This window comes from Camelus ferus, chromosome 18 (assembly GCF_009834535.1).
Source record: "Camelus ferus isolate YT-003-E chromosome 18, BCGSAC_Cfer_1.0, whole genome shotgun sequence".
Lineage (NCBI taxonomy): Eukaryota > Metazoa > Chordata > Mammalia > Artiodactyla > Camelidae > Camelus > Camelus ferus.
The window spans coordinates 17822623-17849909 of record NC_045713.1 but is presented as its reverse complement, the minus strand read 5'-3'; the positions used below and the strand labels follow the sequence as shown (position 1 = coordinate 17849909).

General features: G+C 42.2%; 1 protein-coding gene across 5 annotated transcripts in view; it reads right to left on the bottom strand.

The window, feature by feature from the left end:
- Positions 1-5481: 5481 nt before the first annotated feature.
- PSPH (phosphoserine phosphatase) overlaps positions 5482-27287 on the bottom strand; it is a 29488-nt gene continuing 7682 nt past the window's right edge. For 2 of the 5 annotated variants that reach the window (XM_032460369.1, XM_032460370.1), the window contains exons 2-8: positions 22691-22820; positions 18810-18864; positions 10961-11119; positions 9986-10120; positions 9395-9540; positions 8228-8376; positions 5710-5971 (exon numbers count right to left, since the gene is read on the bottom strand). In XM_032460369.1, the coding sequence (XP_032316260.1) occupies positions 5864-5971; positions 8228-8376; positions 9395-9540; positions 9986-10120; positions 10961-11100 (678 nt within the window). In that variant the 5' untranslated portion in view covers positions 11101-11119; positions 18810-18864; positions 22691-22820 and the 3' untranslated portion in view covers positions 5710-5863. Of the gene's footprint in view, positions 5972-8227; positions 8377-9394; positions 9541-9985; positions 10121-10960; positions 11120-18809; positions 18943-22690; positions 22979-27287 lie in introns of those variants that run through there. The other 3 variants (XM_006181471.3, XM_032460371.1, XM_014556548.2) reach the window with 3 other exon arrangements.

The following is a 27287-nucleotide window of genomic DNA, read 5'->3' as shown; positions in this document are numbered from 1 at the left end:
CATGTTTGTGATTTTTTTTTTTTTTAATGAACTATTGCTGAGAATGACCTTGTCGCTCTTAAAAAATAGTCCCAGTTCAGTGGGCCTGTGTGAGTCTACAGAGGGAAATATTGAGCTCACGGGCCGCTCCTTCCGGCCCTGTGGCAGGGCGTTACAGGGAGCGGGTGTTTGGGTACCAGTGTGTCGTGTCATGGTGTCCGGGGGGTTGGGGCTGTCGGCGGGGAAGTCCAGGCTCTGCTTCTTGATGGGGTACTTACCCTTTTTGGTGCTGAGTTCCTTAATCTGTAAAATGGGGAGGTTGAATCCGATGGCCTTTAGTCCCTTCAGCTCTGAATTTCTGTAACTGGCTCTTGGCGCCACAGGAAGCAGGAGGTGGGGAGAGGGTGTAGCAGGCTCTGGCACAGAAACCCTGCATTTCAGCCCCAGCTATTCTGCTGACTAGGTGCTCAGAGCATGTTTGCAGGATGTGAATGAAAGAATGATTTAAATGAAACTGCTTCCTAAACTACTTAAAGAAAAATGGTAGAATTTGTATTACTATTAACAGTAATCTAGTTATTCAGAACTGAAAAAAAATACGCTGGGAACAAAAGGAATTTTCACTTCAAAATTGTGTGGACTTGTAAAGGAAACAAACCCTGCAGAAGTCAGGAATCTTCTACCATTCAGTGGTGTATTGGGGTTCTCCAGAGAAACAGAACCAATCGGATATCTAGATACAGATATATTTAAGAGGGGATTTATTATAGGAACTGGCTAGTGCTATTATGGAAGCCAAGAAGTCTCATAGTCTGCTGTTTGCCAGCTGGAGAACCAAGGAACCCAATGGTATGATTCAGTCCAAGTTCAAAGACCTGAGAATCAGGGGGAGCTGATGGTGTAACTCCCAGTCTGAGGTCAAAGGCCAAAGAACCTACTATCAAAGCAAAAGGTGGATATCCCAAATCAAACAGAGAGTGAATTTGTCCTTCCCTCACCTTTTTTGTTCCATTCAGGCCCCGAATGGGTGGGGTGATATCCACTCACACTGGGGAGAGCAATGCACTTTAGTCTGCTGAATCAAATGCTAATCTCTTCCAGAAAAACCCTCACAGACACACCCAGATATAAAGTTTTACCAGCTATCTGGGCATCCTTTAAGGCCGGTCAGGTTGACACATTAACCATCACAACGGGGCTCAAGGTCTTTCCCAAATGGCCTCATCCACCCAGCTCCCCATCTACTGGCCATTCAGTATCTGATGAGAATAAGAACCAGAGTGTCCGGGTGCCAAATAGAACATTCAAGAATGATACTTTTTAAAGACATGGTTAGACACCTGATTTCAATGTAATCAATAAAGAGACTTGCTAGAATTATGACCGATTATATTTAACATAACATAACCAAATAATCCTCGTACCGTCTTTTACTGAAATCACACATATTATTTTACTAGCATCCTGACATGTTTCCCTTATTTTAGTAGCTTTAATTACATTCTTAATCTCTAGGAAAAATTAAGAGGCAAATAATTGTGAACTGTTGTTATGTCAGCATTTTCTGTTTGGAAACTTATGTTTTTGTCTTCCTCTCCTAAGCCAGGCAAAGGTAGGTAAATTTAGACCTGCCCAGCAATTAATGTTTCAATATTTTGTAAATGACTCATAGTGAGTTTTCTTCATTTAACTTAGTTTCAAGTACCAAAATCTGGAAAGACTATTTTAGACAGACAATTCCAAAACATGATTATTCCTGAAGCGTTTACCCAAAACCTCTTATCTTGTTCACATTTACTTCCCTTGAAAGGTTTTTTTCACCGTGAGTTACCTTTTTGCTGACAAATTTGCAACAGCTATAATAAGATCTTATCTGACTTCTAGTAAGTCTAGGTACAACAGAAGTATTATACTAAACACTGATGACTGTGAAGACATTTCCATATTAAACCAACAAACTGAAGCTTGTTCAAAGATTTCAATACCAGACAGCAATTTAATACTGAATATTTCCCAGATCACATGAACCTGAAATTCACTCTGGCCACTTTTTTTATATTTCTGAGTACTCCTATAAGCACTTAACTTCCTTTAAGCCGATTAAATAGAGCTATTTTACGAGTTAATTTTGGCAATACCATACACCTGTGACACACAAAACACAGAGACCGCATAGTTCCCGTTTCAAAATTTTAGCCATGAATCGGGTACAGTGATGTAAAACCCATCAGTTACAAGAGGTTGTATTCAGATTGGCCTCAGCAACTGAAAGGAAGGAGAAGGCTGTAAGTGGAGCAGATTTGGGGGAGTGAGGATTAGAAATTTTGCTTTGCTCGTGCTGAGTTCGAGATGTCTGTGCAAATATCCAGGTGGAGATGTCAGGCAGGCAGTTGGGTATCTGAGTCTGAAATTCAGGAGGGCAGTCTGGCCTGGAGATAGAATTGTCTGCATATAGAATTCAAAGTCGATGGGGAGTGAGTGTAGACAGAGAAGAGGACTGGTGTGAGGAGGAACCAGGAAGGGAGAGTGAGGAACCACCAGGGAAATAAGAAGAAACTCAAGGATGTGGGATATAGTGAAAGCCAAGTGAAGAAAGTCCATCAAGGATGAGAGCAGCTGTATCGAAAGCTACTGCGAGGCTGGGCTGGGTGGGGGCTGAAAACCGATCATTAATTTAGCAACGTGGTGGTCACCTGGTGACTTCTGACAGGAACATTCTATCATGAAGCTAATTTATCAAATTACCACTTTTAGTAATTCCTGCCCAACTTGTCAATCCTTTTATTAACCCCCCAGAGTAGAGTGAATTGCATTGTTTTGTCCCACTGTTAACTGTCACTGGCAATATTCAAAACTTCCAAATTCATTTTCCATCCGTGGGGTATAAGTCTGATGATTATTACTTATATGAGCCAACTCATTTTCCACTCTTGTTCGTGGGATAGGCATCCTGACTATTTTTTAAAAGCCCCCTGGGAACCGCACTTTGCTCTCCTCCCAGCTAGCGATGGATAGAAACCTGCTTCGTTTCCCTCACTCTCAAAACTGCCTGTGAAGGAGCCTTTTCTTCAGTTCTACATTATAGTTTCTAATTTCTTATTATACTTATTTTACTTTCTGGCTAGGATGTAGACGTTCACTAATATGCTTGATGAGTTGATAGAAGGAAGAAGAGGGAGAAAGTAAAAGGAGGGGGAGAGAGGGAAGGAGAGGAAAGAGAAAGCACAGGGACTATCAGTTCTAATTAGAAAACACACAGGACTCAGAAAGCAGGGCAGTGTCTTCATTCCTACCATTTTTCATGTTCTATAAATCCTTAGAAATATGATCTGCCTAGGTAAGCGCCATAAAAACAATTCAAAAGGAAGAAACTAAACATACAAAGGAGTATGTTCAGAGTTGGAAACCGTGATCAGTCAAGTCCTGAACAGTCCTGTGTTAAGCAGTACTAAAACCAGTACTTTTCCATTAAAAATGAAACCACTTGAATTTTTTGCAAAACGGGTCTTCCATCTAGGAAGTAAAATTTCATCTACTGTATTAACATCTGTTAACACTTGTGATCACAGCTTAGGGTGGGTTCTCCCAGCCCCAGTAAATTGTTAACGCTCCAGTAATGAGTGCATTAGATAAAGAACGCTGTGGAAATCTTTAGCCTGGATTCCAGCCCTGAATGTGACCTCATAGCAGTCATTAACTTTTGTGAGCTTGTTTCCTAGCTGTTAAAAATAGGGCAGTGATAGCTAAACCGCTGACCTCAGGGTTGTAAGAGTCACATGAGGCAACATGTGAAGACAAGCAGTGTGATGTGTTCAGGTTGCTCCCCAAGTCTTCTCAACCCGATCAGAAAGGCTCTGAGGGTCGAAGAGGTAAAAGCCATGAGGTTCGTGCCATCACTTACTGAGGCCAGCCACTCAAATCCCTGGATCTGCTACACTCTTGCCCAAGATCTGCTCTTGAGAGTGGCAGCCGGGTGGCCTGCCTAGATGTCACAGAGAAACACCTGTCTCTACTAGAAGTGACAGAGAAAAAAACAGCTCTCCATGTTTTCTGTTTACATAAGCAAATGTTCATACTCAGGATGAGAAATGGTGTCACAAGGGTAGGAAGCCATGTAACACTGCCACCGCTTTCTGGATCCTGTCCTGGTGTCACCATGTATATCATTTGTGGGAGAGCCATTCAGTAGCTGTTTCCAGTGAGTCTAGAATGCGAAAAGCATGAAAGGGGTTAGCACAGTTCTTGTGACATTTCAAACGCACCCCCCAACACAACAAAGGAGGGATTGTGGGCGCTGCGTCTGTGCAGTGTGCCGAGAGCCAGGCGGCCTGCGGGCCAGAGGAGGGGTTGTGCAACTGGTATAAATCATTCCCTGTGGGGACCACGGTTTCTCAGCGGTTAAGACTCCTGAGCTGAACTCAGCCGGCACCCCCTGTGCAGGCCACGGCCCCGTGGAAAGCAGCTCTGCAGGCCTGGCAGTTAAACCCCACAGGGCTGCCAAAAGCCCCCCCAGCCCTCCCTCCAGCTCCCTGCCCACCGGCTCCAGCTCAGCACCCAGGGTGGTGGCAAAGGCTGAGGCAGTTTGCAGCGCTCCTCGCAGACCCTGCCTGCCTGGTCCTGCCAGCTCTGCGCCGCCCGAAGCGCAGGCGCCGCACAAGCGCCTGCCGGAGGGCTGCGGGCAAGCACTCACAACTGCTTTGCTGTTTGCGCTCTCATTTAAGTGTTGCCAAACCTACTTCATGGCCCTCCTCCAGAAACTCTGATTTGGAAGGAAATTTGAGTCAAATGATTTGGCTCCTTAGCTAACTAATTATCTGATTATTTGGCAAAGTTTGATTATTTGGTCAAATTACAAATTTTTCAAGTAACTTCCAATATTAAACCCTACCGGCCTTTCCCACTTCATGGCCCAACAGGATCCACTCTCCGCACGCCGTTCCCTCACCTCGAGTTTCTGTCTCCCCCCATTTCCCACCAGGGAGAGGATATAACCTCGTTCCTTCAAAGTATGCTCCGAAATGTCCCTTTCAAGGCCCTACTCAGAATAAACATGAACTTGAGCTTTCAGGTCTGCCCAAGGCATCTGTAAGAAAGAAAGGCCTCACGACTGCTATGAGCAGTTATTTCTTAAATCTAATCTAAGGGAAAATGCTGATGTTCCTTTGGGATTAGTAAAACTGGTTTTTGGTTCTTTTACTTCATGTGATTATTAAATATCCACGTTTTAAGGTCAGTACTTCTGTTTAAGCCTCCATTTTTTTTAAGGCCTTTGTAACATTCCCTAAATGATACACACCAAGATGTAACAAAAGCGCTTCCATCCCTCCCACCCAGCGCTTCACCAGGTGGGAGACGCAGTGACAGGCACTATGCCCTGTGCTCAGGGGGCTCGTGCTCCGTGGTTCCATGCCTGGAGGTTGTTTCCACTCAAACACTTAAAAGTACTTGAAACACTGGATACTGAACTACATGGCAGGCAGAACTGAAAATTCTACACCTCTGTTCTGATACTTGGATAAAACTTTATTTATATATCAAAGGGAAAACCAATTTCACTTAGAGCTGCCTAATCCATATTGCCAATAGTGAAGATGTTTAATTTACTATCCACCTTTGAAAGGCTCCAAATAAAATACAGCTAGGAAAATACATAAAGAATTTAGATTATAAAACTCTCCAGGTCATCATAATACTGGAACTACAGTTTTAAAAAACCAACCAACAATTTTCTAGGAGCCCTAACTGGAAGTTTATTTGGAAGTACAGATAATCAGTACCAAATTTATATATTAGGTTGTAATAGACAATTGTAAGCAAACAGTATCAAACTGTATAACTTTAAAAAATTAACCTGAAGTTGTCATGAAGTGTATAAAAATTGATCTTATTCTTCCAGTTCTCCCAGAAGCTCTACAAAGTCAGTGATGTACCACTCTGCATTGTCCTTTACTTGCTGCCTGATCACATTTCCTCCAAATCCAATGAAAACATCCTAAAAAGGAAGAAGAAAAAAAGGAGAGGCGAATAGTTTAAAAAAACAGAGAGAGAGAAAAAAAAAAGATACAGCAGCAGCCAGGGGCGATAAATGTTGTTTGAAAGAATAAACTCCTCATGCAGAGAAAGGTGTGCCCAGCCTCACCTGGGGCGCCTCCCTCCCGAGCTCCCCATGAGCCTGCTAGCCTCCTCACCTCCTCCTGCCCCGTGAATGAATGAGTCTGGGCACCACTGCTGCAGGTCCACCCAGCTGAACTAAGAACTGAAGTCCTCTTAAAACCAAAACCACTGCTTACAAAAGTAAAACCACACCAGATGGTAAACGTCTTGCGTTCTAAACTGGAGGGGGATCACATCCAGGCCAGGCGATTTCAAAGAGGAAAGATCAAAGGGAAACCTGGTGTGCCGTGCAAACCCTCACCGCCCCACCCCCAGGCCTGGAATCAGGACCAGAGCAGGTCCCTCCGATTGGTGTCCTGGGTGAGCCTGAGGGACCTTCCCCCCAGGGATGTGTGTTACTCTGGGCTGAAGGAGGCAGCAACCCCAGTATCTGTTAGCAGCATGCTACTTTTCATTGTTAGAATTACCTAAAGTTACATTGTTTCAGTCATTTCTGCTAAGTGATACCTTCTTTCAGTTAATAATTTTTAAAATAGTATTTTCTCTTTTTCTGCCAGGATACAGACATTGTATACACTCATTTAGAAGCACAAAATTATCTTACTTGCCCTTTCTCTTTATTTTCATACCATACAAGGCAGGGGTTGGGGGGGGCACACAAAAATCTAGATTCTAACCTTCCAGTTAAATTTAGTTAAATTTCTAACCCCTAACTGAGCTTCCTGCCTCTGTGGCAGCCCTTCCTGCAAGCCAGCACCAACTCAGCTGTCCTAACACACTGACTTTCTCCTTCTTGGTCCAGAAGCCTTCCAGGGCTCCCCATGACCTAAAGGTAACAGCAGAGTGCCTGGCATGTGGAGTCTTCTTCTCCGGCTAAAGAGAAAGCCCTCTCCAGCAGCCCCTTCCCTGAGCCCAGCCCAGGACTATGCCGAGTATGAGTACATCCTTACTGTGCTCAGCCACCTCCCCTCCTTCTGAAAACTTCCTCCCCTTAGTCCTGCCAGGCCTCCATGTGGCAGCTGCTAAACTCCTTTAGGTCATGGAATCCTCTCACCAACTTTAAGGGCGACACACCTGCACTTGCGTCCCCTTCTCTTGGTTCAGTCTGGCTGTGTCATCTTCTGACTCGTAGGGTTGCCTGCAATTTGTAATTTTGTTCTTTCTGGACACTGGGATTGGGGGCTCCCCAAGAGAACCCTGCATTTTATGTCTTGTACTCCTCATTCAACCAGCCAGATGTTCACTACTTAGTCAACCTTGACGTCGGCTATAAATCATCTAAGAACGTGCTATCCGGGGGGAGGGTATAGCTCAGTGGTAGAGCGCATGCTTAGCATGCACGAAGTTCCAGGTTCAATCCCCAGTACCTCCATTAAAATAGAAAAAGAAAAAAAAATTTAATCTTGAACTGACTCAAGTAATGTTAAAAGGATCCCAGAAGATTCTTTAACCACCTTTGATTAATCATTGACAGAGACAATGGCTATTTTTAGATCTCAGGAAACTAGGTAGTAAAATGTTCACCACCATATTTTTGGTTCAGTGTAAGTTAGAATGAGGTAATACAGTCCAAGTCCTACAGGAAATGGACACGTGATATTTAGGACACTGGCTCTATAGCATTCGTTCCTGGCTAGTCTCAGAAAACAATGTTAACTCAGAAGAATAAAATACTTTAATACGGGCACGTCATCGAACCTCCACGAGCCTCAGTTCCCTGATCAGCAAAAAGGAGATGATACTTTTAAGTCAGAGGGTTGTGTTGAGGATTAAATAACACATGAGGAAATAGTTTATCAAATATAAAACAACATTAACATTTTGGTTATAGTGTAAGAGCTGCATTATTTATGGAAATGAAGCCAAACCTTCTTGAGCACAGACTTGGGCTAAGAGGTGGCAGTCAACCTGCAGGGATAAGGGATCTTTGGAAGTTTTTAAAAGTTTCTAAGTTCCTTACTTGCAACCTTTCTTGGGTTTGCAAAAATTCAATTAATATATGAGATTGAATTTGTGTTTTTTATTTTACAATTATATACGCTTTTGCTTAACTCTGACAAATCACAGCAAGTGCTAAGTCAGCTGTCTACAATCAAAGTACAACCACAAAAAAATTAACTTGCTTAATACATACAGCAGGAGGACAGGCTTCCATGTCGGTGGCTCCATCTCCAATCATGACTATATTCTTAAAATGATATTTTTCCTTTAACAGTTTGATAACTTTTCCTTTCCCACCAGATTCGGCTGTTGGCTGCATCTCATCAAAACCTGCATATTCACCTTGAAAGAGCGGTTGAAACCGTGTTAAAGATCTGCAGATTTATATTGGCAGGGCCAGGGCCAGGGCCAGCTTCTCTGCACAGATGTATCCTCACTTCCATGTCACTGACAGAGCTAAAAATGGCCTTCAGTAAAGTGACACAGCCTGGGCTTCCACACTGACTCCTCAGAATGAACAAGCTTTGCTTTTAAGTTACAAATACCTCTTGTCAAGGTTACTCCTTCAGATCATCAATGTCTTGGGATAAATTAGTTTTATCCCATCAGCTTCCAGTGTAGTAATTCTCAAAACTTGTTAAGGTGGCAGGACACCATGAAATAGTAATATGTTCATTTAAAATAAGTTAATACATAATTTCATCTATGAGGTGATACCAATTTATATTTGATTGATTATTTCCATTCTTACAGTAATCAGCACACTTACTCTCTACTTCTTTTTAAAATGATCTCTATCTATAGACCCTTCAAAAGTGTTCTATTAATACATTTAAATTTTTAAAATTAATATTATTTGGTTTTAAAAGTGTCAGCCACCACTTGACATAATTGGAGACATCTTGAGATGACAGAAAACTACAGCGGTGGCTCTGTGATGGTCCAGACAGGGGCCAGGAGGTGTCTCCACAGGCAGCTGCAGTGCAGTTACTTGCTCACAAATTAACTCTCCTTCCTGGGTCTAAATTGGTTCAAATACAGGAGAGCTGTCATAAAATTGAAATATAACGCGTAACAAAACAAGTCACATGTGTTACACAGGAATTAACATTTTACCAAGTGCAGACATTTATACAGAGACAGGATGATTACAATGGACACTAAAGGGAGGAGAGAGGACAACCTAGGTCTGTTCTGCAGAGCAGAGGAAACCAAGGTGCAAAAGACATTGGTAAAGAGAATCCTTTGTCTCAGCATTTAACTCTGATGCTATCTGGCTTAAGCTGCATTCCAAAACACATTCAGGATACTGAATACTAAAACTGAAAAGAAGGGGAAAATGTTACCATTAGAGTCTTACCATTAAAGTAGAATTTCAGTCTATTGGCAAATACATTGGTTGACGGGATGTTGAGCTTTGCGGCAACATGCTCTACAATGCTCCTAAAGCCGCCAGATATCAGGAAAACCTGAACATTTCGCTCTTGTAGGCGACTTACCAGCTCCCTACAAAAAGGAGACATAAAATACCAAGCATGGATTAATACAAAAGAGAACATATGAAAAAGAAACTCAAACATACCTTTTCTCCTGAATGCGTTTGCCCAAGCTACAGCAGACAAGGGACATTGCCTAGGGAATTAGTTTTATATACGTTTTTCTAAATGTACTTAGAAATCAATGGGTGGGGCTTGACAGCTTTAGGAAACCGTTCCACAACTATATTCCGTGGGCCTAGAAGCACAGGATGAAGAGGAAGCTTAGACTCTCCCTGGGGAGACGGAAGGCATACACGGGCAGGACCAACCAGCCAGACAAGACCATGTGAAAGCGCTGAAAGAACCGTACAGAAGGGAGCTCCAAAGCGATGGTGAGATGCCCTCGAGAGGACGTGCCCCAAAAGGTAGGTGCTGACAGGGAGACAGCGTGCCCAGACTGGGAACCTCCTTACCTTATGCCAGGGGTCAGGTGCGGGGGGTGCTCTGCTATGAGCCTTTGCACCTGTTCCCTGGACGGCTGGATCAGAGCTAAGCGCTCCGTGAGGGCTGCTTTGAAAGGCACTGCCCCGCCCATGGCTCGCCGTGTCCTAGGAGGAAGACCCAACAATCAGGCCAGCCGAGTCAGCTGTCCTCGAGGCTTACATACCTACCCTCCCCAGCTCCTCAAATATCCACCCATGAGGAAGGTGCTGCCTAGAGCCCCACTGGACAACAGACATGCTACGCTGCCATGGGAGTGAGGCCTGGGATAAACTACGGGAGGTTTGCTCGAGAATCACATTGATAGTTTGTAGCCATGTCCTTTGCATCCACAAATACACCATCCAGTGAGCTGAGAAAACCACTATCCACAGGGACTTTCCTTGGAAGCCATGAGGTTTTGTAAACCAAGAAAGAAACCAAAGGCCAGGTATTCTCACATCAAATGAAGCGGAACATGAAATGGTCCATGATCCGGTGACTGCGGGTGGCACAGAGGATTGCAGGAGGGAGGGAGGGACCCTCACCCAGGCATCCACAGGGAGACGCTGAGCGAAAACTAGTTTCCAGCAAACCAGTAAGGCCACACTTTCAACTATGACAAAGCACTGGATCCCTGGAGGTCACCTCCCGCCAGGTCATCTTCTTGGGTTACTTATGGTCATCACTCCCCTGACTAAGCTAAGAGTGTGTCAACCAAATTTGTTTGTCAGAGACAAATATTTTAAATATACTTTTTGCCATAAATATTTGTATAAATGGATGGTTGGATGGATGTACACTACCAAATACAGCTCTAAGTGATGGAAGAAAAAGCCTAGTGCCCACGTTCCATAGCCAGGGACTAAAATCAGAGAATTGCGGCCCTGGTCCTGCATGTCACCCCAAAGTCACTCTTCTTTTGCAATTCTTTATCATTTCATAAGGTGAATAAATACTGTTCCTACATTTCTGACACAGCGTCCTCAACTCCACAGAATTTGGCCAGCTCATCAATTCCTTCTTCTCTGATGACTGTGCTATCAACATCGAAGCACACTGCATCAGCAGAACAGAAAAGTTTCCTCAGCTCTGAGTGGGACACCATCCTTGAAAGAATTTTCCTCCTACAACAGAAAGAGGTAAATATATTTAAAGACATAAAATACAATCATAAAAAAGTCTACTTTTGCCTATAAATGCCAATATATTTTGATTTGTATCAAAGTCAGTGTAGCCCATATAAGTGTGTATTCATGGATTCATTTTTTTTAACTGAAGTATAGTTGATTTACAATGTTGTGTTAGTTTCAGGTGTACAGTAAAGTGATTTGGATATATATTTTTTTCTTCAGATTATTTTCCATAATTCAATTGATATTGAATATAGTTCCCTGTGCTATACAGTAGGACCTTGTTTATCTATTTTATATATAGTAGGATTCATTCATTTTTTAACACAAATTAAGCACCTTCTAACTGTCAGGCTCTGGGGTTACAAAGACAAGCAGGACCCAAACTGTGCTCCCAAGAATTCAGTCGAGGGAAGTTACCAACTTGTAAATATATTGATGTTCAACAGATAATGCAACTACTTCTGACCTAATAATTACAGCAATAAGGCAAGTGCTAAAACGGAAATGTGCATAAAATATACGAGCACACAGGGACAACATTTAACCTTGTCTATAAAACAGGGCTTCCAAGAGGTACAGGCATAGCTGAATCTTGAAGAGTAAGTGGCCCTCTGAGTGGGCTCTCAAAGGGCAGGTGTCAGTTTGGCGTGTGCCGGGAGTCAGGGGGAGGGAGGCGGCAGCCTGGAGAGAAGGTAGTGATGGCAGAGGGAAGAGCAAGGGCAAAGACGAGGCGGGAGAACAATGGAGGACGCGCTGGAGGCTGCCGACCACTCGGTCCAGCTGCCAGGCAGTGCACGAGGAGTCAGTGTGGGCCAGGCTGACGAGTCTGCACTTCAACTTTCAGGTAACAGGAAACCTGGAAAGGCTCAGAAGAGAAGTCAAAGCTAAAGACACACATTTGTTAGTCGCCAGCGTAGAGGTGGTAACTGAAAGCATGGCCTGATGAAAGTCACCAGAGAGAGTGGAGACAGGGAAAAAGAAGACGGCTGAGGACAGAACCCGCAGGACTGGAACAATCAAATCAGGAACCTGGAAAGGAAAATGGAATGGAGGGGTCCTAGAAGAAACCAGGAGACCACGGTGCTGCAGAAGCTACGGGAGACAGTTTCAAAATGAATTCTGAGTCTTGTTTGTTTGTTTGTTCCTTAAGAAAATCAATGGACTAGGACCTTAAGGGTGAACTGGATCCTAGAGGTCATCTAGACCACTCTCCCATCAAAGAGACTAACATGTCATGTAGAAGGTCATACAGACAAGGCAAATCACCTATGTTTATAATAGGCAGTGGCTACAAACAGTCTCAAAGGAGCTGGCCAACCCACTTTGGAACTAATGTCAAATCCATTCAACTGGCAGAATGATCCAGTTCAAAGTTGACCTGAAAAAAATACATATTTTAAGCCAGGGGTTGGCAAATTACAGGCAGTAGGCCAAATCCAGCCTGCCATCTTTTTTGTGTGTGTGTGTGCACCTTATAAAGAAAGAATGATTTTTACATTTTAGATAGTTGAGAAAAAAATAGAAGAATAATATTTTGTGACACATGAACATTACATAAAATTCAGTCTCCATAAATAAAGCTCCACGGGAACACAGCCACCTTCGTGGCTCGTGTGTCCGTGGCCACTTTTCAACCACCTCAAACAAGCTGAGTAGCTGCATCAGTGCGCAGCCTGCAAAGCCTGGAATTTTACTATCTGGCCTTTACAGAAAAAGATTGCTGAGCCTTGTTTTGAGCCTTTAAGAGAGACGACTTCAAACAGGAAACACAAGTTTCATTGGAGACCCACTGAAGAGGGGCAAGAGAGGGTAAATCAATGAATCTAGTTAGGTAATAGAAACTTCACCTCTGCCCTAATATTATCAACCCAACTGTGAATGAAGTCTCCATTCCACACAAAACTCTTTTTAAAAAACATGAATACTCTCCCCTGATGGCAACTCCATTCTACAGGCACCCTTGGCATTTCTCTTTCTCTCAAATCCCACATCCAATCTTTTGGGAAATGTGGTTGGTTCTACCTTTAAAATCTAACTGAACTCTGACCACTTCTCACCACATCCACTGCCATGGTTCTAGCCTGAGTCACCAGTGTTTCTTGCCAAGACTGTACCAACAGCCTCTTGAAAGTTTCCCCACCCTCTAGTATTCATTCTCAACATAACAGCCAGAGTAATCATTGAAAGCTATAAGCCAAATCATGCCATGCTTCTAGCTCATTTTACTAAAAGTAAAAGCCAAAATTCTTATGATTGCCTATAAGGTCTGCCACCCAACTCTGGTACTGGTACCACCGCCACCACCATCCTGCCCTCCCTGTTACATCTCTGACCTCACTTCCTACTCCTCTCTTCCCCTCGCTCACTCTGCTCCAACTTCGCTGGTCCCCCTGCTGCTCTGCAAATACACCAGGCAGGCTTCCCACTCAGGCCTTCACTCCAGTTGTGCCCTCAGTGGGAATTTTCATCACTTGGATGTCCACTTGGCCAACTCCCTCATCAAGAGTTTGCCCACCTGTCAACCTGATCACCCTGTTTATCCCTGTAACCCCCCTCCCTAACCTTACCCTCAGTATTACTATTATCCCTCACGATGCCCTCCTTCTTTTTTCTGTAACATTTTTTATCTAACACAGGATAAAATGTACTTATGTTTATTATATGTTGACTACCTGCCCCCATTAGGATGTAAATTTTGTAAGAGTGGCATCTTCATCAGCTTTGTTCACTGCTGGATCCTGAGGACTGAGAACAGTATTTGGCACACAGTAGGGCTCAATGATACTTGTTGAATTCAGTGAATGAATAAAGCTCAAGTGCCATCTTCACTATTAAATCTTTCCTGATTCCTCTGAGCTAAAACAAACAAACAAAACTTCTCTCCAGAACTTCCACAGTACTTTATGTAGACCTATTTTGAATAAATGGAATTCATAATATTCCAACTTATCTTAAATTTATTTATGTGCATATTACCTCCACTCCTGGATTTCAAGCGCTTTATACTAAGATCCAAAATTTTCCAGAACATTTATTGCTTTAAACCTCTTTTGCGTAGATCCTCAATTAATTTCTGAGGGTTGAATGAATAAATAAAATGATACCATTGTGAATTACATACCCACACCTAACCTTTATTTTTTAACTTTTTATTGTGGCAAATTTCAAATAGATACAAAAATAGCAAGACTGAATACATTAACTGCATGTATTTACCAACCTGCTCCAATAGACACAGCAAAATCTTGCTTCATCAACAACTCCACCAAAAAGGGTTCTGCACCCTAATTCCAACAGTGGGGGCGAGGCTCCCACACATCCAAATAATTCTTGGACACCAGCAGGGTGTCTTACAATTCAATGCTGACACTGTCTACCCAGAGATAGCATCCGATTCCACAAGGGTTCAGTCCCACAAGATTGACTGCACCCCCACCCTCCACACACACACACACACAAACTTCAGGTGTCTGTCACAAGTCCAGGTTATCACCCACACTTCTGACAGACTGGCTACAGATTAGAGGTTTCAACGATCCCCTCCTTGGGTTTGATTACTTTGTTAGAGTGGCTCACAGAACTTTACTAGATCTTTGGTTTATCACAAAAGGACATAACTCAGCAATAGCCAGATGGAAGAGATGCACAGGGCAAGGGATGGGGAAAGGGCACAGAGCTTCCATGCCCTCTCCAGGCATGCAGTTCTCCCCAAATCTCCATGTGTTCACCATCCCGGAAGTTCTTCAGACCCCGTCCTTTTGGGGTTTTTATGGAGGCTTCATCACAAAGGCAATATTGATTAAATCACCGGTCATTGCTGACTAAGCTCAACCTCCAGGCCCTCTCCTCTCCCCAGAGGTCAGGGGAACAGGGCCGAAAGCTCTAACCCTCTAATCACATGGTTCACTCTCATGGCAAACAGCCACCATCCTTAGGTGAGTCCAAAAGTCACCTCATTAACATGAGACACATTTATCGTTCTCATCACAGGCAATTCCAATGGTTTTAGGAGCTGTGTGCCAGAAATGGGACAAGACTAAACACGTTTCTTATTATAAATTGCAGTCTCACACCTTTGTGTGACTTACCTCCAAGCACATCATATGATTTCATACAAAACCATTTCAGTATACATTTTTAAAAGATAAAGACTTTCTTTTGAACATAGTCATTAGCATTTTAATTTTAACTATACTACTGTGTCTGCCTGTATTCAAGTTGGCTGCTGAGGACTGTAGAACCATCAGGCTGAGACTTAATCACATCAGACCTCAGGATGCCTTGCTCATCCATTCCTCATCATTAGCATGTAAATTAACATAATCTCCCTGTTATTCATTTATGCCCTTCATGATTTGGATCCTACCTATTTCACCAATCTGTTCCCCACTGCTCTTCTCCCCTGACAAATACTCACATACACCACCCACGCCTTATGCTCAAGGAATACAGAGGAGTTCTTGTTCCTTAAACATGCCGTGGTTTTGCAGTCCTCTATACCTCTGCAGATGCTGCTCTGTCTGCCTGAAATCACCCAATCCCTCACATCTAATGGGCAAATTCCTCTTTATCGTTTAAGGTGCAGATTAAATGATTTTCCCTATTCTACACTATCTCCTTCCCAACCCCTACAGACAATCGCTCCCATTCCTCTCTAGAGTGTGAGTTCCTTCAGGGTAGGAACTGTTTCATGAATCAGAGTTGAATCTAAGCAGTTATTGAGAACTAACACAGAATTGAGTAGATTATTGTTCTCAATAGAACAATTTCGACTTAGTATGTTATCAGCCTACAATTAAAATCCTCAACCAGCAATGATGACAAAGAAGCAGAATCAACATCATATATTCTAAAGCTAAGGACCCTCAAAACCATTATCTGGGTCTAGCCCTATGCCCTTCTGCATGAACAGCACTGATACGTCCACTTCACATATTAACTAACAGAAGTATAAGGAAGTTAAGTGCTTTACCCAAGGTCATACGGCTCTGAAGTGATGGCCAAAGAATGAAAACTTGGATCTCAAATACATAGAGACAACATAAAAGAGATGGATAAATTAAGCACAACTAAATAAGGTTAAGCACTGTTAAGAACCTAACATGGACCCAGGAAATGTCAACGACTTCCAACAAGATTCAAACCAAAGTTCTGGGAGCTGTACACCACAGCGGGTGATGATTCTTTCTATGGGAGACAAGCAGATAGAAACAGGCTTCACAAATGGTCAAATTCCCACCAAGCCAGGGAACTCCATATCCCACTCTCTCTGTGGCTCCGAAACCACCCGTTTGCTCTGGTCCAAGGGAATCAACCTAATATTACAAGATTAGGCAGCCTCACTATAAAGGAAGGCCTAGAAGAAAGCAGTCTAGCAGCAGAAAAGCAGTGCTTAATGCAATGCAAGTCCACTGAGCATGGAGAATGAGCCATTTATAAATGCAGAGGAAGCCAACAACAGACAAACAAATGATGTAAGAGGAGCTAAAATGAGACAAGCAAGATGGGCTAAGGAACTTTGTAAGAATGTACAGGAGGTGATACAAGAACGGGCAATACTCCTGAGAACAGCAGGCTCCTGCAGCCTCAAAGCTGTAAGGAGATGAAGCCAGCCCACAGTGCCACTCTATGCCTAGCACAAGACCTGAGAAGAACAGAATGGGTACTATCTTCAAGAGGATCCCAGTCTCGCTGGGACGGTCAGACAAATCATTATTGCTCATGTTTGAAAAGCCAGCGACTTGAGCCTCTTTCCAACCGCTGACACCAGCAATAGCTTCAACCGGAACGTAAGCCTCAGATAGGAAAGGAAGCGTACACTTCCTCACATGAAGTGAGGACTGACTGCCACGTCCCCAGGTTAACACTAGTCCCGACTTCGGACTGAGTGACACCCGCATCCTGGGTTGCACTGTGGTTCCAAAGACAGAGAAAAATAGGGTGTTTGAGACAAACTGTTGGAGGACGAAGGGAATGAAAAGTGCCCACCAAATTGACAAGGCATCTTAAGACCCAAAAAACAAAGCAGACAGCTCCATATAATCAATGGATGAGTTTACAAAAGGGTAACTTACTCACAGGGTGGGATCTGGATCCAGCAGACGACAATCTGGATGCATTCACACCTGCACTCCCCATCACCAATGGGCCATAGAGACAACTTTATAATTAACCTAGGCTTTAGGGGTGGTTCCTTGGAAACAGGATAGGCATTTATAAGTCAAGACTTATGAATGGGTAATTAGTCCATGGGTACTGGGAATACGTCAGGGAAGGTTTTCATCATTGTTTGGGGACTAACAGAGCATAGAGGCCACCTGGTCCTAAAGACTATTAAAGATGTCTATTAACCGCAAAGCCCTAGATGTCAGAGAACTGATTCACTGCACAGGACAGTCCTGGGGAGGGTCAGTGGACGGACAGGAGAAACTGCAGGGGACCAAGACGGCGTCACTTACGCTAACAGCCATACGCAAACATTACACTGAACTTCCGTGGAAAGCTGATTCTTTCTCCTCACCCTCCCTGGATTGTATAACCTTCACTTTGCCCACATGCTCAAGCCGGGGATGTGGCCTCCCCTCCTTGGCTTACACGGGTTTCACTCGCCTGCTCAGACTGCAGAGCAAACTAGCCTCAGCTTCCTTCACCACTTCCCAATCCACACTGCAAAATGCTCTGCCTCTTTGCTCATTTCTGGTTCCCTCTTTTCTCACTGTCTCCACCAGAAGTGACTCATGATTCATACACATTCAAAATTCTCATAGCTACAGGGGGGAAAATCTGCTGAGTAAGTTCAGTTGCTTCAAAGTAAACTGTGTACATTAGAATTTCACACAAAGAAAAATCGTTGCTGGAGAGTGGACTCTGGACCCCTTGCATCTGGCCCTTGTGGGGAAGGGGGACAGAATGGAGGGTTGGAAGCAATCCTGGTCTTTCCACCAGGCCTGTGCTCAGTCCCGACTGCTGGACCACTGCCTTCTGTAGCTCAGGACAGGGCTCCCAGCCACCTGGCTCCCAGTGGCTCATCTTGGGGAAGCAGAGGGCCAACTGGTAAAGAAGCCACAGCTGACAACCCTTCCTCACTTCCAGCTCTCAAAATACTAAAGCAAGTTTTCCTTCAGGGCCAGCCTCAGGAGGTCTGATTTTGGATAAGAGGTAAAAAACTTCCTCGCCCAAACAAACTTTCTTCCAACTTCTCCATCTAAGCATCTCACAAGAGGCATCTAAGATTATCTTCTCCAACTTCCCCTTTTGCTAGGATTGACCTCTTACCTTCACCTGTGTAAGAACAAACACGCTGGTACAGGGGTTGTGGAGTTGTAGCACGGCCGAGAGAACAAAGCTTAGGTGGGCATCACCTGGGGCAGCTTTGGTTGTAGGGGTGAGTGTTTCAGGCCCCCTAGGCACTGAAACAATGCTCAATGGAGTTTGAGAAGTTTCTGGATCAGAGGAGAGTCAAAAAGCCTTCCTGTTTCTAGGACTACGGTTCCTGGCCAATGCATTTATAATACATTTTATGATTTTTAAGAAATCAGCTATTCTTTAGGGAACCTGAGATTTTATGCATACCACAAAGGTTACAGCAGGCAATTTTTTTTTTTTTTATTCAGGTGAAGGGTAAACTGCTAACTGATAAACAAACTTCTAACAGTGACAACAAAAGACAAATTGGACTCACGTTTCTCCAGTGCTGGACTCCTAGGAGGTGACACTCTTCTCTTCCTGCTTCTTTCCTGAATAAAAATGCAACATATAAAGGACTGACTACACACTTCTTTGAGAGATCTTGTGAGTTCTGCAAAAGTAAGAGCCTAGAAAGAGAGAACGGGGAAATGAACATCAAGGTCCAGACACAGGAGAAGAAAAGAGGGAGACTGCGCAGCTTCTCTCCCTCCTAGTAGGACCAATCCAAAGAAGGGTTGGGTGCAAAGTCTCCTAAGACCGCGTCCCCCGGGAAACACTTGGCTTCTGCTGCCTCAAGCACTGCAGAGGAGGAAACTCACTCCTTTCTGTGGCTTCAATTCTGCAAAAGCTTCAGGTCTGATAGGAAACACACCTGATTAGCAGGGCACACAGGTGAGAGAAAGGGAAAGAGGAGCTGTTGGGAGAACAAAATGTAAATACAGAGAAGCCAACACAGGTACATTACAGGCTCTGCAAAGCCCCCACTGTCTTCAAAATGAGGAGAGAAAGCCCACAACATTCCAAGAGCAGTCAGAGAGGAGTCCTGCTGCCAGAAACCAGGGCATAAAGCCAACAACTTCGAATTATAATCCTCATCATTAAGACTGTAAGTAGAAGTGGATAAAAGGGCTAAATCTCAGAAGAAAAAAAGAGCTAAAAAGAAATAGGTAAGAATATGGGGCAAGAAAAAGCAGAGACTGACAAAGGAAGGAAGCCAGAGTGGAAATACATCATTCAGGAGGTTCAAACACGGCCCTGACTGAACTCAGGGTACTGCGTACCCCTTCCCTCCCTGGAGTCATACAGGGTATTGCTCCTGTGAAGGATGAGTACAAGGTGTGCTCAAAACCTCGTACCTGAGGATGTAAGTCTAGCATTTCTTCCCCACTCTGCTGAGCATGACTAGCTTCTGCAGGTGTTCCGAATCCCACTCCCCTGCAGGCCGGCTGCTAAGCTGCAGCCCTCACCGGAAGCTACTGCTCCTAAGAGACGACCCACTGCCCAGAATGGCAGGACAAGAAAAGGAGTATTTCCAATTTGCTGCTTTAATATAGTTTACTCTTTCTCTTTCGGTCCATTTACATCTAAAAGAGAATTGTTTTAATTACAAAGGCCTGCTCTATTTCTCTTCTAATTTGGGATGCATACATTGCCACTTGACCCTTTTTTAAACTGGGCATGTATTAAATTATGTGAAAAACTCCTTTCTATTTTGTTTCACCAACATGAAAATGACAAGACTCTGATTGTTATTATGCTGAAATCCTACCCGGTAGTTGTAATAAAATACAGAAATCTTGGAATTTATATTCTTCCCTAACCTGCAATCCAATGCCAAAAATTAACTCTAAAGAGATCAAGACCTAACACAAAAGCTAAACTACAAGACTTCTAAAATGCAGGAAGGAAAATGCACAGCTGTGGTAGGCAGCCTCTAAAACGGCCCACGGTGAACCCATCTCCTGCATTTCCAACTCTTCTGTAGTCCCCTGCCCTTGATCACCAACTGAATTTAGTGACTCTTCCAGTGAACAGAATAAGACAGAGGAGATAGGATAGTACTTGCAAAATTAGGCTGGGACACAAGGGAGTGCCTGTGTGACTGTGATACCTGAACAAGCTCTATGGATTGTGTCAATGTCAGTTCCTTGGGATGCTGGCCTCGGGGGAAGGAGGAATGAATGAGACTTCCCTGTATATTTCTGTGCAACCGCCTGTGAATCCATAAATAAAAGTGGTAGGGTTTTTTTGAGTTACTCTTTTAAAAAAAACATGACTGTGACTTCTCTCTTGCCCCAGCCCCCCACCCCCACCCCTTGTTCTGCGGGAAGGCAGCTGCCATGTTGGTAGCTGCCCTATGAGGGATGCAAGTGACAGAACTGAGGGGACCTCCAGCAAACAGCCAGTGAGGAATTGAGGCCCTCAGTCCAACAACCCTCAAGGAACTAAATCCTGCAAACAAGGTATGTGGACTAGGAATCAGATTGTCCCCCAATAAAGTATTCAGATAAGTTGACTTTGGCCAGCTGCCAGATTTCTGACCCACAGAAACTATAAGCAAATAAGTTTGTCATGTTAAGGTGCTAAGTTTTGGGATAATGTGTTATGCAAAAATAGCTAATATAACAACCTTTTAAAAAATAATTTAAAAATACATTTATTTAATGTTTCCATTTGTTTCTGTTGTTACAGAAGGCCTTAAATAAATACATTTTCCAAGTCACTCAAATACACACCTACTTGCTATACAGATGAGGTAGAGAAATTAAGGTAGGCAAAATTTTCTTAAATAAAACCCCAATAGTATGAATAACAAAAGGAAAAAATGATAGATTGGACTTCATCAAAATTAAAAATTTCTGTTCTTCAAAAGACACCATTATGGGTAGGGGGAGGCAAGCTGCAAAATGGGAGAAAATATTCACAATACATATAATCATTACAGGACCTGCACCTAGAATAAAGAACTCTTAAAACTCAGCGAGACAATCAGTCCATTAAAACGTGAGCAAAAGATTTAAACAGACATTTCAAAAAAGATGTGCAAACAAACTCAAAAGAAGAATAACTAAAATAAAAAAGATCGGCAGTATCATGTAATGGTGAGGACACGGAACAACTAGGACTGTTACACATTGCTGGTTGGGAAGTAAAATGGTACAACCTCTCTGGAAAACAGTTTGGCGTTTTCTTAAGAAATTAAACATGTACTTACCGTAAAAGTCAGCAATCCTACTCCTGGAGATTTATACAAGAGAAATGAAACATTCAAAGCAGCTTTATTTGTGATACCCCAAAGCTAGAATGTCCACCAGATAAATGGATAAACAAATTGTGGTATATCCCTAGAACGGAACATTACTCAGCAATAAAAAGAAATTAATCACTAATACATGCTATAACATCAATAAACATTTAAAAATTATACTGACCAAAAGAAGCCAGACACAAAACAGTACATACAATATGATTCTGCTTATATGAAACCCTAGAAAATACAAACAATGTTATAATGACAAAAATCAGGTCAGTAGGGCTAGGGGTGGGGAGACCTGACTGCAAAGGGGCCCTAGGAAACTTTTGGGGGTGATGTGTTCTATTGTGGAGGTGATTATAAGTATGTATAATGTCAAAATTCATCAAAATATATACTTAAAATGGGTGCATATCATTGCATCAAGTTATACATCCATAAAACGTTAGATTAAAAAAAGTTATTAGGCATGTATCAAATAAGTTGAAAACTTAAAACGTCCAGACTACTTTGTTTCCGAACGTGAAAGTGACAAGACTACGATCATTATATTGAAAACCTACCAGGCAGTTGTAACAACATAGAAATCTTGGATTTTCTTTCTCTTCCCCCGGATCCTCATTCCAATACTGGTCAAATATTTAAAGAGTAAACACAATGCGCAAGTCACATAGAAAGAAAATACTGTACATAAATTTAATGAATGAAAATTATTTATTTAATTTCCAGCTTGAAGCTGTATCTTTACAACAATGTATCTGGTAAGTACTTACTTAAAATTCTAATTCTAATGGGAAAGATGTTGACTAAGTCAGACACTGCAACTCCAAACTCTGGAGATTTTCCTGCTCTTGTACTGATGACTCCCCTATGTAGGATTGCATCATTCATTCATACTGTTGGGTAACAGGCACCAGTGGTGCCTGTTATATATATCATTCAAGTATATATCATTCAAATGTAAACGGATGAAAAGAAAGCCTTGAAATCCCATGAAATATTTTACCTATCCCGATTAAAAAAAAATAAATGTTGAATCACAGAGGCCCTGGGTGTAGAAAGGCAGGTCGGTCAATCAGAAAGTTGGGCAAACGGAGAGATCGACACAAGCCTGGACTTACCCCGCGCTGCAGCTCCTTCCTGGGCCGCCGCCACCGCCTCCAGGGCTCTCACGGCTGTAACCTTCCGACTGCAAGGGGCCGAGCGAGGGCTGGCTCGGACGTTCAGTAGCGGAGTTCCGAGGGAGGTGACCTGTGCAGAAGGCAGAGCCTTTACCAAACAATCATATGAGATCTGCTGATAAGTGCGGCGGCTTCTGGCCGGTTTTGCATATACTTAACTAAACTGGAGGCTGCAGACCTCCGCTCTGCAGAGCCGGGCTGGGAAGAAGCCCTTGGCCCCGCCCCTGAGGGAGGGACTCCCTGAGCCCGCCCCCTCCTCTTTCGGGGGCTCTGTGCTTGCGGACCTAGACTTGCATTCAGCCGTGGACGCTTTCCTGCAAAGCCGCGGGCTACGCCACCCCCACTTCGCGGAGGAAGAAGGAAAGAGCTCGCGACCTTTTGCAGTGCTCTCCACAGCCACCACCACTTGAGATAAGGATACGTTAGGAAAGTGAGGGACCTCCGCACTGATTTTGCAATTAACGAAAGTCCCTTAGGGGCCTTTTTTGAAATCCACGTTCGGCATTATGCTCTTGTAGGAATTAAGGTCCCAAGAGAACTTCAAAAATTATTTATATGCGCAACTAAAATGCAAAAAAAAAAAAAAAAATGACAAAATGAGTCTTTGAATGCTTTTTTTTTTTGTCATCTTATCTTCTTCTAGGTGTCACTTGCCCAGCTACTTTTATGTTGACTACAATAAATAAGTGGTGATTCCCCCCAAACATTTATCTTTGGGCACAGCTGGCTGGAGCTGGGCAATGAAGTTTTACCCTAAAATACAACCTGAAACCTCAGATGCTGACAGTCATCTCTGCAATTTTCTCCAAGCTGGTCATTCAGGCAAAGGGGCTGCAATTCCTGGAGCAGAACACTTGGTCACAGCATTCCTGCCCTTTGCTACAAGACCCCTCAATAAACACGACCCTATCCAGAGACAAGAGTCCTGATGCTCTTTGATCAGATGTGCCTTTGAAGTTCAATATTCTCAGATTTCATTAGTAAGAAAATGGTTGCAGGTTTGGGGCACATCAGTTTAATTTCTCCCAAATCTGCCAGAGATGGTTCGGAGGAAGGTTGAAAAGGAAGAATTTTGATGTTTTGAAATATGAGGTAAAAGATTATACGATTAATGGAGGAAGGCAAAATAAGGGGGTCTAAAATAACAATCAAGAACTTGTTTATATTTTGTGGTAATTTAGAAATGTCTAATAAAGGAAACACGATGTTAAACATCAAATGGTAATTGAGAATTTACCTCAACAGAAAAAGAAACCCAAATACAATAAATGTGAAAAGTAGAAGAGTTCATTTTTGCTCTTATTCATATCTCATAGATATTTACTGCTAAACAGATTTCAGATAAAACATTTATACTGAATAAAATCTGTCCCTGTACTCACCTCACATTCACATCTGTATTAACATTTGTGGGCACGAGGGGGCACTGTAGTAGACATTGTTTAGCTAGAGCACATTCCACTAAAAAAAAAAAAAAAAGAGTTGTCCAAAGAAAGTTAACAGGTGGTCACAATCAGGAAGTAATTTTGCCAGACAAGGCAAAACTAGATAAATTATGCTTCATGGTTGTTCTTCGGGAATAATGTTAAATAACACATGTGAACCAAATACAGTACAGTATAATGAAGAGATAATTAAAAAGTGTGAAAGAAGTGAAAACATGTGAAAAGATACCTATGTGCTTTTTGAGGAAAGTTTAGAAACTCATTATGGGCAGTGAATATTAAATAACTATATTAAATAACTAAAAAAATTAGCGAATTATTTTACAAAGTTTTAATCATAATTGGTTATTAGAAATATAGGTAATACTAGTGTTCCTGAAAGGTTTTTTTCTGTTTTGTCTCTTTTTTTTAACCAGTCTTTTTTTGGGGGAGAGGGTGGTAATTAGGTTTTTATTTAATTTATTTAGTTTTTAATGGAGGTACTGGGGATGGAACCCAGGACCTCATGCATGCTAAGCATGCACTCTATCACTGAGCTATATCCTCCCCCTGAAAGGTTTTCTATAGATTACATTTTTATAAGCTAACAACTTTTCTAATGATTAACTATGTTAGAATCAAGTATAGTTTTTTTTTAAGTAATTCAGGGCTAATACAATAGTCTTCTAAAATACAGCACATTGGAACACTTTAGAAAACAGTATGGTATTATTCAGTAACACTGAACTTGCACATTTTCTATGACCCAACAATGCCGCTTCAAGAAAGCACTTGGAAGAAACTTGTACATGAATACCAGGAGTCACATATAAGAATGTTAGTTACCTCTGAGGGACAGGAAAGGAAATCAGACTGGGAAGAGATTATATAGTTAGTTCTTTAATGGTATTGATAATGATAATGCCCTTAAACTAAGGGAAGTGGGCCTACAGATATTTTTGTATCTGTGTATATAAAATATTTTATAATACATGTAATATTTTTATGTCAATACATTAAATACCAATATATTAAAGTATCATAAATGTTTTTAAAGAATATAAAGAAAAATGCAATTTAATATAAACACTGACATTCGAAATAAGTCACAGCTGGAAATATGTCCACGACATGTCATGTGAATAAAGCAGGTTGCAGAATATTACATATAGCTTAATTCCCATTTCTGAGCAAAGAAAACTCTTTACATCTATAAACACGTGCAGTATATGGTTGTATATCTATGTCTACACACAGTAGTTAATCCTAAGGAGTAAAAAGAAAGAGAATTTACCCTTCTACTTTGATTTCATATTGGTTGAAATTAGGTTAAAACTGTATTACTTTTGCCATGATTTACAAATCAATGAAAAACGAACATCTTATGGATGGTGGTGGGGAGAGAGAAATAGGTTAAGGTGGCCAAAAGGCACAAACTGCCAGTTATAAAATAAATTATAGGAATGTAACTAAAATGGGAAAAATTCAGCTTTTTTTCTTCCTATGTAGGGAAAACCCCAGTTCTTCCCTAGTGTGTCTTCTTTAGTAATCACATGAAACACTTCAGTCTTGATCACCAATTGTGATTTTTTTCCCACATCAAGTAGTTCTCTGCAACACCATTTGAGTATTCCATAATTTAACTTAATTCTGACACTATCTTCACAGAGCCTCAGATCCCACAGGTTAAAGGCTCAGTCCCACCAGACTGCCCCCATCACACATGCACACACACACACACACTTCAAATGCCAGTCTCAAGGCCAGGTTATCACCTATGTGTCTGATCAACCAGCTATAGGTCAGAAGTTCCAATGACCACCTTCCTTGGTTTCAATTAATTTGCTAGAGAGACTCACAGAACTCAGGAAAACACTTACATTTACCAGTTTATTAAATAATATGATAAAGGATACAGATGGACAGCCAGACGAAGAGACACATAAGGAAAGGCCTAGGAGGGTTACAAGAGCAGTGAATCCTGTACTTTTGGGATTTTATAGAGGCTTCATCACATTGGCATGATGGATCATTAACTCCATTTTCAGCTCTTCTCCCTTTTCAAGAGAATGTGGGATGAGCTTCTAGTCATGGCTTGGTCTCTCTAGTGACTAGCCCTCATTCAGAGCATGCAGGAGCCCACCCAGAATCACCTTGTTAGAACAAGACACCACAAGGGTTTCAGGAGCCCTTGCAATGGGAACGGTGGCCAAAGACCAATATTAGAATGAGAGATGCTCCTAGTGTTCTTATTACTTAACAAGTTACATGGGTCCTAGGAGCTCTGTGCCAGGAACCAGAGATAGAGACCAAGATATACTATCTACTATATCACAGTATTGTACAGCATAGCGACTATAATTAATAATACTGTACTGCATATTTGAAAGTTTCTAAGAGAGTAGGTCTTAAAAGTTCTCATCACAAGAAAAAAATTGTAACTATGTATAGTGACGAATGTTAACTAGACTTATTACGGTGATCATTTCACAGTATATACAAACGCCAAATCATTATGTTGTATACCTGAAAATAATGTTATATGTCAGTATTACAAATTAATAAATAAAAATCTCAAATTAAAAAATAAATGCCTCAGACTGCTAAGTCAAATTAGGTATCAAAAAAAAAGTTATCTAAAATTGCTAATTGGTCCGAGCCAATTGTGAAATCCTATTCACCACCTTTCCAGCTTCCCTTCAACTTAGGGTGGCCGTGTATTCCTGATTTGACTAGTGAGATTCAGACTGAAACATGCTGAGGAGGTTGCTGGGGAAGCTTCTGCTTTCCCAATATGAGGAGAATAACACTGCTGGCCTAGTTCCCTCTTTTTCCTGCCTTAAATATTAATGAGATAACTGAAGGTATGGCAGTCGTCTTGCAACCATGAAGAAAAACCGAAAGAATGACAGCAACCCACTTATAAAATTAATTGCATCTCTGATCCCAATACCAGGAGCCACCTATGTCTAGATTTGTTTTTTTTTTAAGAAAAATAAACTCCTGTTGGTTTAAGCCAGTGCAGTTGAGCCCTCTATTGTTTGCAGGTAGAAGGCTAAAAAGAAATTTTTTTTAAAAAAGAAGAACAGAGATTTCAGCTGCTGCTGACCACA